The 13533-nt window shown below is 38.7% G+C and overlaps 1 protein-coding gene across 14 annotated transcripts in view; it reads left to right on the top strand.

Moving 5' to 3' along the window:
- The window catches only part of RHOBTB1 (Rho related BTB domain containing 1), a 62237-nt gene that overhangs the window by 19249 nt on the left and 29455 nt on the right, over nucleotides 1–13533 (top strand). For 11 of the 14 annotated variants that reach the window (XR_010833014.1, XR_010833015.1, XR_010833016.1 and 8 more), the window contains 2 exons: nucleotides 6929–7130; nucleotides 7505–7608. Coding sequence is in view for 7 of the 14 variants with exons in the window: in XM_048069421.2 (XP_047925378.1) it covers nucleotides 6939–7130; nucleotides 7505–7608 (296 nt within the window). In the remaining 7 variants the exon portion in view is untranslated. Of the gene's footprint in view, nucleotides 1–6928; nucleotides 7131–7502; nucleotides 7609–13533 lie in introns of those variants that run through there. The other 3 variants (XM_067001063.1, XM_048069426.2, XM_067001064.1) reach the window with 2 other exon arrangements.

The raw sequence follows: 13533 nt of genomic DNA on the forward strand, positions 1-13533 counted from the left end.
GAGGATATTACAATGTATGTCACAGGTCAAAATAATACGTAATCTGCTCAGAGTAATCAGCTTGTTGATTTCTGCACTTCAGGTCTCCCAGAACCTGTCAGAAAATTGACATAGTTCAAGTCTACTGCTGGCATTTGCATTTGGTTCTCTTTTGTCTGAAAGTCTGTGAGTAAAACACAAAGACATGTCCTTGTGGACTGCGCACTTCAGGAGGCTCAAGAGTATCACAGATTTTTGGTTGTCTAAGGAAGTGCTCCAATGGTGTTGTGTCATCACAGAGGTAGGCTGGGTTTGATGAAGGGCCCTAATCCACACAAATGAACAGTAAGTTCCCCTGCTTTTTTTCCCTGGCATATGTGTGTTCATCCGTTTAGATTCTGAAACAACACATGGCAGGTTAGATATTGAGAACAAACATTTCACTTTCACATTTGCTCTGGCTCATGCACTCTTTGGTCCTTGCCAGTGTGCCAGTGCCTTGGGATTCTGCACTGCAAGGTAATGACTTAACGTCTGAAGAACTTGGTATTTTGCATCTCCTTTTCCAGTGTCAATGGTTGCAAGCAGTAACTTTGTAACTTGGGGATGGAGGTAAGATCATTGCTTACCCTTGTCAATTTATTCATGCCCCTTTTGATGTGTTATTGGGTAATGGCTCACTGAGGGTATCACTGTGAAAGTATGCTCAAAAAATACATCTTCAGACTAGATTGAAATATGGAGTACCTAGAAATGCTCTTTCAAATGTTTTCAGAAGAGTGTATTTTTCAGGAATAAATGTTGATGGGTTTACTACCTTTCTGCTGGCCTGAGTTTTTCAAACAATTCCCACTCACACCATCCACGTTACGTAGTAGCAAATTTTGGTGTCTCTTTCCATTAGATTCCTTAAGTAATTGTGATGACATAATTTTGGTTGGCAACCTGTTTGTTTGAAAGCCTTTCTGTTTTGCATGTTTAATTAGATTCCTTGAGACAGGTTAGAATTTTTTTTTATTATTTTTTTCCCATGAAATAACTTAAAGAAAAGCTTTACTGGGCAGGCAAGGTCCTTACATGCTGTCACTCTGAAACTTCAGCTAAAGAGTTTGCTCTTAATGCAAGAACAAAGTAACGTGCTTGCTTGTTTTCATGCTAAGAGATGCTCTCTCAGTCTTATTGGACATGTTTAAACACTAAGCTAAGAAGTAAATGCCTGCAGGATCACTCCATAATCACTGATTAAAGTAGACACTCTTGGTGATTTGTTTGTCCTGTTTTGCTGAAGAGAAAAGAGTTGATAAGTAGCTACTGCTCTTTGAAAAATCTTGGGTATATTTAGTATAAACTAAGTAATGATTTAAAACACGTAGGAAGTTCAAAGTGGGCAGTTAGCTGCACAGGCAGTGAGATCCATAAGGGTGGATATCTGATCCCACATAGGGTTTTATAGGGACGGCTCCTGGGGATTGCTATTAGATTTGCATCTTCATCCACTTTCGTTCCAGAAGAGAAAATTGCAATTATAGCTTTAAACATATTAAACTGCATTCTTAAAGCAAGGCAAGTTCATGATTAGGGTCTGGTTATATTTCGTATGTAAATATACTTACATTCATGCATACATAGAGAGGCGTTGTGTGTGTCTGTCATGTTTAATCTGTGTTCTAGTGCACTAGATGATTAAATGATTTGCTCCATCTACAGATCTGTTGGAAAATTTCTCTAGAAAAGCAGTGTTTCATTACTGAGGCTGACTAGCCAGAAGGATCTGCATGCTATAGCAACCACAACTGTTTTTAGTGATAATAATAACAACTCATTCAGCATTGAGGAAAAACTAAGCAAAAAAGCAAGCATCCTTCAGAATTCAAGGTAAAACAACAGAGGAAGAAATTAGTGACCAAAAACGTCAGCAAGCTATGGTTCATGACAGTAACCTTACACCTTCTTTGGAAATAAATCAGCTTTATTTAGAATAATTCTTTCCTGCCAATGAAGTTAATTAATTAATTGGTTTTATCTTAGATCTTGAATCTACTCACATCTGATTTTTGGCTGTCTCCTCATCAAATGCCAGCAATCAAGGGTAACAATGTAAAAATAGAAACATCCTAAGAGATTTTTATGATCCTATGTTATTCTTGTGGGTATCTTTTTTTCATTTCCATCCATCTGCTCATCCTTCCTTAGAACTGGATTAAGCAGCTGAATCTTTCACTGCTTTCTTTGTGGGAACAGCCATGTTCGATCTGATGGTTCCCCTAGTAGATTTCTTAGTGCTCCTCATTTGCTGACCTTTCTGTTCTTCTGTGGCTTTTTTGCCAGTGTCCTCTCTAAGATTGGTCATACTTCCAGTAACTTTCCTCTTACTTTTTCCTTTTGTCTTTTGTTGGTAAACTATTGCAGGTTGTAGGTTGGGTTTGGCAAGTTTTTCATCGGTGCTGGAATTTTATGCTACTATTTCTTAAGCTTCACATAAGCTGGATTGCTCTTGTCTGACCAGTTTTGGTTTAGTTCCTGTTGGTTCTCCCAGATGTTACCAGACTTTCAGAGCTCAAATCTTTTTTTTTTTTTTTTTTTTTTTTTAAGTTTTGCAACAACATATTTAGCATTTTTAATCAGGGTGATTATATAATAGGTTTAGCATGAGCTTAACCTAGCGGATACCTTAAAAAAAAAAAAAAAAAAAAAACTGACCATGTCTGTATCTTTAAAGTCTTGTATGTATTCCTGCCTTTAATCATTCCAGAAGCCAGAAAGATTCTGGTTACATTTGTAAGCATTTAATCCACACATTTTGCTAATTGTTTACACTGTAATTTATAGCTTGTGTCAGATTTATTTGAGGTGTCTGAGTATCTGTCCAGGCTTATGTCTGTCAGTCTCTTTAGAAGCTATTTCTGTTTTAATCACTCTCTGAAAACTAGTGAACAATATTAAAATGATCTGCATTTTTAGTACAGAGATACTTCATATCTAGTAGCGTGGTTTTAAGAGCTTTCCTTAACATAGCCACGAAGGTTTAGGTTTGTTTTTTTTTTGTTTTGTTTTGTTTTTCTATTCCCAGTTTATTTTAATCTGTCCTGTGCAGTATTGAGTCATGCTAAAAATATCTTCATTAGTCTGTCATTGATCTACAACAGGGCATTCAGGCATGCTGTGTCTGAGTTCTGTGATATCTTTGCCTTAGGTAAATCAGTAAGTATATCAGAAGAAAAAATCATTTTCACGTGTTCCTTTTCTAGGATTCTCAAATAATTGCATTGATTTCTTATTATGTTTATTAAGATTTGCCTATTAATTTTAAACTTGCTTTGTTATTCTCTTGGAATTTTTTTAACATTCCAAACCCTGCACTTAATACATATTTTGTGACTGACTGTAGTGCATTTTTGCAGAACTACCACTTAGAAACTTTTGAAGAATTGTAAAATCAGATTCTTATAAAAGCGCTTCAACTAATCTGGATAGCAACATTTAAATGGAATATTGGGTTGGAGGAAAACTTATTTTGGAATCTCTCTGCTTGGTAGTTTAAAACCAACCAGACACACTGGCTGGCTATGCACCTTCATCTTGTTTTCCAGCCTTGTAAACACATTCCATCTGTGATGTCTAGTCCATGCATGAATAAAATATGAAGTAATTTAACACCATGTATTATGTTGGGGGTTACTCTTAATTCTCAGACTTGAAATGAAACATTTTTAGATCACATATTGAAACTTCATGGGGCTTTTGCTGCTCAGTTAGGTCCCTGGCTTTGAGGCAGCAGTGTACAAATATCTTATTTTCTGTAATGTGGAAAACACCATAGTGTTTGTCTTCTTTTATTTATATCATGGCTGTATTCTTGGAAAGGATGGGTGGGAGGAAAGAGGAATTCTCTCTCTTTCTAGCTCTCTTATATTTGGATTCATGGAGATTGTACAGAGCCCATGTGCCTTCCCAGGTGTAAGCCTGATGAGAGCTTGCATGCAACCAGCAGCTGTGGTTGAATGGCAGAAGTAACTGGAAAGTCTCTGTAGTCCTTCACTGCACAAGTAGTAACCTTTCAGGATGCAGGTCACAACTCAGATGAAAGAACAAAGGCAATATCTTAATAGCTTTCTTTCCTTATCAGCTAAAACCTCTTGCTGACATCTTGCCGACATAGCAGGTTGGTATCACAGGCCCATTAAGTTTACATGCAGTAGATATTACGCATACAAGCTTGAAACCACATTGTCTGCTGTAGAGTCACTGGGCCCACGTTGCAGACTAGGGTAGAACAGCCCTCTAACATGTATCCTTACGTGCTAGTCTATGCTGTGGCATTTCCTGAAGCATTCCATGTCTGTGAAAACTTAGCAGTGTGACACATCAGTGGCACATACTCACTCTTGCACAGCTCTCAATGTGGTCTCTAATTTCTCCCGGCCACACATAAATATCGATTAAAACAACTGTATCATAGCCATTACAGGTCTTCTTTGGCAGTCCATGCTCAAAATTTTAAATATTTGTATAGTATTCAGTCCTAACACTGGCTTTTTTTTTTCCAGCATACATCACTTAAAGTAGTGAAAGAATGCACTTAAAATTAGTGGTTGGTTCCCAACTACTAAATACATGCTTTTTCTTAAGTAGTAACATAGTGATTGACAGATACACCAGAACAGCTTGTATCTAATATTTTGGATAACCTGATAGTTAACATATATTCTACATTTATGAGCAAATGAGGTACTGTAGTGGGTTTACGTGGCAAGGTTTTGGTAGCAGGGGGCCATAGGGGTGGCTTCTGTGAGAAGGATCTAGAAGCTGCCCCATGTTTGGTAAGGGCCCCACTGCTGACCAGAGCTGAGCCAATAAGTGATGTTGTTTTGTGCCTCTGTGAGAGCATATTTAAGACAGGGGAAAAAAAAAACGCTGCACCACACAGCAGCTGGGAGAGTGAGAGGAGTGAGGAACAGCCTTGCGGGCGCCAAGGTCAGTGAAGAAGGAGGGGGAGAGGTGCTCCAGGCGCCGGAGCAGAAGTCCCCTGTGGCCTGTGGTGAGGACCATGGTGAAGCAAGTTGTCCCCCTGCAGCCCATGGAGTACCACGGTGGAGCAGGGTTCCACCCTGCAGCCCATGGAGGAGACTACGGTGGAGCAGGTGGACCTGCACCAACGGAGGCTGCGGCCTGTGGAAGACCCCTGCCGGAGCAGATTCCGGGCCAGACCTGTAGCCTGTGGAGAGGAGCCCACGCAGGAGCAGGTGACCTGGCAGGAGCTGCTGCCCGTGGGGGATCCAGGTTGGACCAGTTTGCTCCTGAGGGATGGACCCCGTGGTACGGACCCAGATCTGGAGCAGTTCTTGAAGAGCTGCTGCCTGTGGGCAGCCCACGCTGGATCAGTTCACCAAGGACTGCATCCCGTGGGAGGGACCCCACAGCACAGGGGACGAGAGTGACCGAGAAGGAGCGGCGGAGAAGAAGCGCTATAGACTGACCATAACCCCCATTCCCCTGTTCCCCTGCGCTGCTCAGGGGGAGGGAGTGGATGGGGGAGAAGGTGCTTTTGGTTTCTTTCCTTTGTTTCTCACTTCTCTAGCTTGTTAGTAATAGGTTATAAATCTTACTGTCTCCCTATGCTGAGTCTGTTTTGCCCATCATGATAATTACTGTGCGATCTCCCTGTCCTTATCTCAACCCTTGAGCCCTTTTCATGATATTTTCTCCCCGTTCCTCTTTGAGGAGGGGGAGTGAGGGAGTGGTTGTGGTGGAGCTCGGCTGCCCACCTGAGTAAAACCACCACAGATATGAATACTAAAAAAGCTACTGAAACAAAAGACACTCAATGACTTATCTGTAGTGCTTTCTTCTCAGGAAAAAAGGACATAGCTTCAGATGATGATCAGTGTTTGGTCAGTTTAACTGTTTTACGTTTCCTTGCTGAAATAGCTGTTAGGCAAGCCTTTCTGAACAAGTTTGTGCCTTGCACTTTCCCTTTTCCCCTTCCTTGATTATATTCCCCAGCAGAGACCAGATTGCTGGAGACTTTTTAGATGTTAGAAAACCAAAATCAGATATGTTGAACTATGATCCCATGTCCCTTTATATGAAAATAACAGACTTCTGTAGAAAATGTGCAAAGTTGACTTAAGTCTTTCAAATATCCCTCTGTTCTGGCTTACGTTCATATCCAAGCATTGTTCAATACATTTACTTAAATATTCTTTGGCAATAACTTTCCATCAGGCTAGTATCTTCAACAATCTAAGTCTCTTTATTTTTTCTGTATCACATTAAAAAGTTTGTGGGTATATATGAGTGTATTTGCAAGTTTCTGCTGGACTGTTAGGTTTCGTTTGGGTCCCTGATCTTTACAAACTTCCTTGGAAAATTAAGGGTGTGTAATACATGCAGGAATTAATGGGAGTTGTGGTTTGTAGAGAACAGAGTCTCTGGAGTCATCTTACAAGTCAGTTTTATTGTGTGCATATAACTAAAACCATCTGTGTGACTTGGTCTTAGCAATATTGTTTGGAGAGCCCTAAATCAAATCCCGAATGGGCAAGATTACTGAAGGCAGGTTTGTACTAGAATCCTTCAGGTTAAAGCTACTGATGCCCAGTCTTTTCTCCTTTGTAGCGTAAAAAGCATTAGCAAAAGCTAAGTTTGTGCTAGTTGTCCTTGTTTCACCAAGATCTATCCTCTGGAAACAGGCTTGTGTTTACAGAAACCGAAGTGAAAATAGCATGTGAACAGCATAAACTGACTGCGGTCAAAATAGCCCTGCATTTGCATAACTGTGCAGTATTTAAAGGACCAGCTAGCTTGCTTTGGTACAGTTTACTACAGGCTTTTCCTTGAGACTTTGTCCTCTTCAAGCATCTCTGAAGAAGTGGAATTAGAGGGCTCTGGTTCTAAGCAGCATTGTTTTGTACAGTAATAGAAAATAAGTCTAACTGTCTTGTTACAGTTCTTGATAAATGGACACTGACATGGACTACGAAAGACCCAACGTTGAAACTATCAAGTGTGTGGTGGTTGGAGATAATGCAGTGGGGAAGACTCGTCTAATTTGTGCAAGAGCATGCAATACAACCTTGACTCAGTATCAGCTGCTGGCAACTCACGTACCAACTGTCTGGGCCATTGATCAGTACCGTGTCTGCCAAGAGGTAAGGACTGCAGGTCTACAAAATATGGAGCACATGCTGTGAGGTTGTACTAATGTTTATTGGCTAGCCTTTCTTTGCCAGAATGCAGCAATGAACTCACAAGTATTGTACGTGCAGTTTCTTCTGCAGCCGTGGTCTGATATGCAAGGAAGCTGACATCTCCCCAGGTCTCTCATTCCAAAGTATTTTTTTCTGAAATTAAAGGTACTTTTAAAAGCTGTACATTCTGCTTGTGTTTTATAAAATATAGCATTCAACAAAGACTACATGTGATAGACTCTTGATGTAGCATGCTTTTGATCTCTTTACAAGGCAAATTAGAAACGTACTTGTTTGATGGAGGAAGAGAGAACATAATGTGTATTTTGTTTTAGGTCCTTGAACGCTCACGAGATGTTGTGGATGAAGTGAGTGTTTCTCTCAGGCTGTGGGATACATTTGGGGACCACCACAAAGACAGACGCTTTGCTTATGGAAGGTAAGTTGATCCAAACTAAACTTCAAATCATATTTGTAGTAAAATTTCAGAGCAGTAGAATTTGCAAATCTTGGTTTTTAAAAAGCAAGGACTTAAAAACAATCAAGGGTTATCATATTCCTGCCTACTGCAAAGAGGATTATATACTGCAAGGATTAAAAAGAGATAAATATTTTAAAAGCAGCATAGTTTTACTACACTACATTTCCTTGAAAAGCCTGCTAAGCTCTGTCAACAAATGTTGTCCCATTTCAAACTTTAAAAAACATTCCCAAAATATGATTGTGGTTTTACACAAAATTGAACGTCAGCAGTCCCTGCCTGTTTAAGTGGTGTATGATATAATTACCTACTTGTTGCTGAGCTAACAAGCAGAGATGTTGGAAAACTGATGGAAGGAATAGTTCTTGTATTAAAACCTGTGACATTGACTGGGCAGCTCACCTATTGAGAACAGAGCCCATTCCATCACAGGTGAGACTCTTCTGTATTTTGTTATTTAAAGCTAAAGAAAGGAAAAAATGTTCTTCCATAAGTATCAAGTGTCTGTTAGTGAATGGATTACGCTCAAAAAGCTTTAAAGAAAAAAAAAGTAATCTGGATTATTCCAGCATGTATAACATAACTTCAGCATGGACTTCAACAAGGACTGAAAGCATGTACAATGAGAACAGACTACCTCTATGGGGCAAATACTTAGCTGAAGAAGATGGCTGATGGACAGTTTTTTTGGATAGTTTTTTGTTTTGTTTTGTTTTTCCATAACTGACATTTAAGCAGGGTCTTGGTCTTCACACATTTTTTTCACCTTTTCAAGCTTATTTTTCCATATTCTTTCTGCTTCAGTCTCTGCAGATGACCAAGCTTCCATAGACTTTTTTTTTTCCAGGTGGGAATGTCCACTGTAGATTTTGTGTTCCAGCTTTGGATTTCATGTTGCCAAAATGTACTGTCTTACTGTTTTCACGCTGTGCTACCTGATGAAATGAGGGACTTTGGAGGTTGACTTTTTTCTTTGTCCCTCAGAATCACTGCAGAGGGTTCTGCTGGTTGAATCCGTCAGTTAAATTTTCACAGTGTAAAACTCTGTACAGCAGTTGGTACAAACCGTCCTTTGTATACAGCCCTGTGTTAGTGGTCTATTTTAAGAGTCATGAATTAGCTTGAACTTTGCATCAGAAGCTAAGGCAGCACCGCAGCAGTCCAGGGCTACAAAACCTGTGCCATTTGTCAATAATCTCTGTGTGTGACTTTAAGGTAACATGGACCTTAATACTCGGTGCTGCTCAAGTATGTGAGTAGATACTGTTTTAACATTTAGCAGCATATGGAGCCTACTTTGATAAATATGGATGTAACTTAACATTTCCTCTAACCATTCATCTTTGGTGTGGCCTCCTGATATTCTGCAACAGATACTGTGTCACTGAGAAGATTACTGGAGATTAAGAAAACAAAATCAGACGTGTTCTGAACTCTGATCCACCGTCTACTGACAGGACAGGAGAGGGGGGAAAACAACATGCTTAGCGTCTAATCGTGCAAAAACCAAGGGGGCCGTGAATAACTTGAGATCTCATGGGATTAAGCATGTGAACATAGGAATTCATTTGTGATGTTAGCAGAACTGAACCTATGTAGAATCAGGTTTGTTATGCCCTGGTCAACTTAAAAAGGTTGTTTGGGAAACTTACGGTGCTGTTAGTAGTTTTTCTTCTGCAAGTTTCTTAATCTAGTATGTAACTGGAATCTCTAAAGAATTTATTTTTTAAACAGAATTTCAGTTGTAATATTTCCTAACTGTAAACACTGATCAGGTGGTACTTCTTTCTTTTTTTTTTTAAGTTAGTTTTATTTTGAATAAGCTGTTTAACATTTTATCTATTGTAGCATTTCTGAACATTGTACCATTCAATAAAAATATTGAATGTTCACATTTATATGAATTGATTTTAAATTACCTTTTTTATATTGAACTAGTCTACTCCTAGGTGAGGCAGTACAGTTAAAGATGCAGTTTATGCCAAACTGCTCAAGGCTACATCTCCAAGTACCCAGTGCTTCTGGTTGTCTGAAATATCATTTAATGAGATATCCTTTCAATTTCCTTCAAAATTGTTTTATGCCTATGCTCCTTGTGCAAGGAAAGGTTTATTTCAGCCAAGACCTCTAATTGTCTTAAACCTGGTGTAACAAGAACCAGCAGGTCACTAATTCACCTGTTGCTCATTGGAAAATATTATTCCATACAGTTGTGCAAAACGTTATATAAATAGATTATGCTATTGATGACAGGGTGAACAGTTAGCAGGACTTGCAGCAAAGATAAATCCTTCTTAATTCTTTATTTTTCACAGATAGAAATGTGAAAAGAGGTTGATTAAAGGAATGTTTTACTGCTATTTTTTTGTGTGAGAGGAAGAGAGAAACATTTCGGTGTTAATGAGAATGTAATAGTTAATGTTTGTACTGACATCATTTAAAATGGGCGTGTGGAGAGTGAGATCCAGCTCACGTTCTACTGTGTGGTGTTCAGTTTAATAATCACGTTCCTACAGGAGCTTTGGGAAACAGATCCTGGCAGATTAAGGGAGGGAGAGGGAGGTGGCTGGAGGGACTTGTGGAAATATTTTCTGCAGTGTTTTACAGCATTACTTTTTTTTTTTTTTTTTTCCTTAAACTTGAGTGTATGTTTTAGTTTTGGAGGTATCCTGTTGAGTTCAGCTTAGGCACCATGTGATGTCAAATAGTCATCTGGTGATACTCTCCCACAGGGTTTCATTTGATGCAAAATCACTCCAAAGTGACAATAACAAAAATACAACGTCTTTGTTAAGATTAGCATATTCATTTCCAGCACCTAGTCACCTCTTCATCCAGTAACAACATAGTCTCAGTGCTATTGCATTCTGTAAGACTGCAAATGAAGTGGGAACTTCATATAAGGCTGAAGTTGCTATTATGTTCCAGTGTCCCTGGGGGGCACAGAACTGCATGTGTAAAGACATGAAAACATCTACATTTACATTTCTATCAGCTTGTCAGGATTCTCTACCCTCTGTCCTCCTGTCCAATCTGGTTTTGTTTGAACATCATGTCATCGTGTTCAAACCATTTCTAAAAGCAAAATGGGAAAAAGAGTGGCTTGCACTTGTTTTCCTTTTGCTTCCTTTTTTTTTTTTTCCCAGGTAAACACGTCTGACTACAATTTGATTAATAAGTTTTTGATACATGCAGCTCAAGTATGTGTAAACATGAGCTCAAATCTGCAAAGGGTTAATTCAGTCCCAAACAAATATTTATCCTCAATACTATGAATGTGGTTTGTCAGCTAATGCAGCCAGGATGATTTATTTACTTGCGACTTAAATATGAGCTGTAGACCAAACAAAATCTGTTCATACAGCATGGGCAGAAAACAGCTTTTTCCTTGTGACTTATAAATGTGAATGAGCCTTTCTGTGAGACTGCTGACAGAGCCTCTTAAAATATGTTTAGAGTATTTTCTCTGTTGTGAATGGATTTCCTAAGCCTTGTGGGTATTGTATGTACACAAAGAAACATGTGTATTTGTCTTTTTCTGTGTGATTACAGTTCCCTTAACCAGTTAATTCAATGTAATTGAATCCACAAAAATATACCTTCTGACTGCTGCTGAAATGATTCCTTGAGTTACGGGTTTATCACCATTATTTGAAGATTTCTGCCAATCTGTTTAAAAGTTGTTTTGTTTTCTCTTTCTTAAAATACAGTGATAATGGTATTTATGTAAAAACAAAACCCAGGTAAATTTGATGTAAAATGGTATTTGCCTTCAGGAAATACAGTGAGATTAGGACAAGGTGGGTGTCTTTGCAGAGTTACCAGGCCTTTAGATAGATCAGTGTCCCCGTCATTCACTGTGTCTTCGTTGAGAATTGAGCCAGGAGCTGCTCTCCTTTCTTCAGAGAAAGACCAAGGTTTCAGAAGTGATTTGAATAAAAGCCCACACTTTTGCAGGACTCCTTGTCCTGAGAATCCTTGTTTTCATATTACAATAATTCTCTTTCCACATACCTGATGAGCTGTTTACTGACATGGATTGGAGGGGAGCATCAGAGATGTGTCTCTGCAGCAGTAGTACTTAACAGACACAGGAGTCTCTTGCTTTGATGACAAAGGGTCAGCTGGTGGGGAATCCACTTGCTTTCAGATGTGTGTCTTTGCCCTTGCTGCTTCCTTTTGCTACCACAAAAGCAAAAATAATGTGCAGTATCTTCAAATCATCTTCCAATACTAAAATTTGTGAGCCTTGCCTCTACTTTACAGTGGTTTATAGGCTATTCAGGTTCTTCACCAAGCAGTTTTGAAGAAATGTAAAGAACATTTTTGATATTTGATATGAAATGTTTTTTTCTTTCATGTTTGATTCAGATCAGCCCCAAGAAAGACTAGAATAAGTAGAGAGGTTCATAGATGGATTGCATCCTCAAGAGATTTTATTTTGATAAGAAGTGTGCATGCACTAATTTTTTCTTCTTTCATTTTGTACACTAACATTTGAGGCTTTTCCACTCAGTCAGTGGGAAAGTATACACTTCATGTATAAAGCAGTAAAATCAAAGCAGATCTACTATGTGTTTTCTCAGCATCCCACCATAGTTCCATATTGTGAGTAGAAAGAGGTTGGAATTGCTGTTAAGAATCCTTCCTTCTTTAAAAAGTCAGTTATGTGCCAAATGAACGTTAGTGGGGTCTGAGACTCAATTTGACATATATGTAATGTATCTAGAATAAAGAGAGAGCTGTAATACTTCAAGCCTTCCTTGAGTGAAAGTATGTATCAAATACTATTTACTGTATTTCATAATTTTCCATATTTCCCTTGCTCTCACAAGTCACTGTCTGGGGGAGGCAATGGGAAGAGGGCATGTGGGCTTTATCTTAAGTACTGCAAGGAAAAACCAGAATCTTTAAGAAATGCTAAACCTAGGAGATGGCTTTCTGTAGAAATCTTTATCTCAGTGAATTATTTCTTTGTGTGTATGTGCTAGGTAGAGTTCTTGAGCTGTTTTCTACACCAAGGCTCTCAGGATCTCAGTACGGATTTCTTTATAAATGTATCATAATATGCACAAAAAGGTATAAGTGTTTTAAACTCAATTCACTTATCAATAACTTGTTGACATCAACTTGCCAGCAGAAGCTTCCTGACAACGGTTGTTGCTGGGGTATTTTTGTGTGTGTTTTTTTTTTTAACGTACTTTTGAAAAAGTAATGAATAATATGCTGGTTTGGGGAATAGCCCAAGAAAAGCAAAAATAATGGTAGTCCGTATTTTTCCCCAGATTAACAGATGCTAGCTGTGTCTTTATTTATGTTCAGTTTTCATGTATTCCATGACTTCAGAAGTAACTCACATGCTGGATGCAAACCAGAACCCACCATTCTCTCCTCTTCTGTAGGATTTTTGCCTCCCTTTTCATCTTGTTCCTGTTGTTGTCCTTCATTAGCACTTAAAAGGAATCATGCTTTTAATTAACTTCAGGATCTAGGTTTGAATCTTCCTTTTTCTGTTTGTTTTCCATCCTCACATCCATCCCCTACCTTTAAATATTTTTTCTTCTACCAAATACCATTGATTTAGATGACACATTAGCTAAATCTCTTCTTACCTCTTTTAAGCTGTGTTTTTTCTAATGGAACATTAGTTCCTGGTATTTTTTAAGAGGATGGGATGGGAGTTAAGAAGGGGTTCGTTTGTTTCCTTTATTTTTCTGCAGTATCTTTGATGAAAGTTGATTGGTTCTCTGCAGAGAAATAACGTGTAATTCTCATATATAAGCTGCTTCTGTACAATAACAGAAAATAAGCTTGTAAAGCTCACCTTTCTCTATGTGTCTGTTTTGTCCATTGTTTTGTGAGTTATTTTATCTTCCACCTGAA

Source organism: Anser cygnoides, chromosome 7, assembly GCF_040182565.1.
Source record: "Anser cygnoides isolate HZ-2024a breed goose chromosome 7, Taihu_goose_T2T_genome, whole genome shotgun sequence".
Classification (NCBI taxonomy): Eukaryota; Metazoa; Chordata; class Aves; order Anseriformes; family Anatidae; genus Anser; species Anser cygnoides.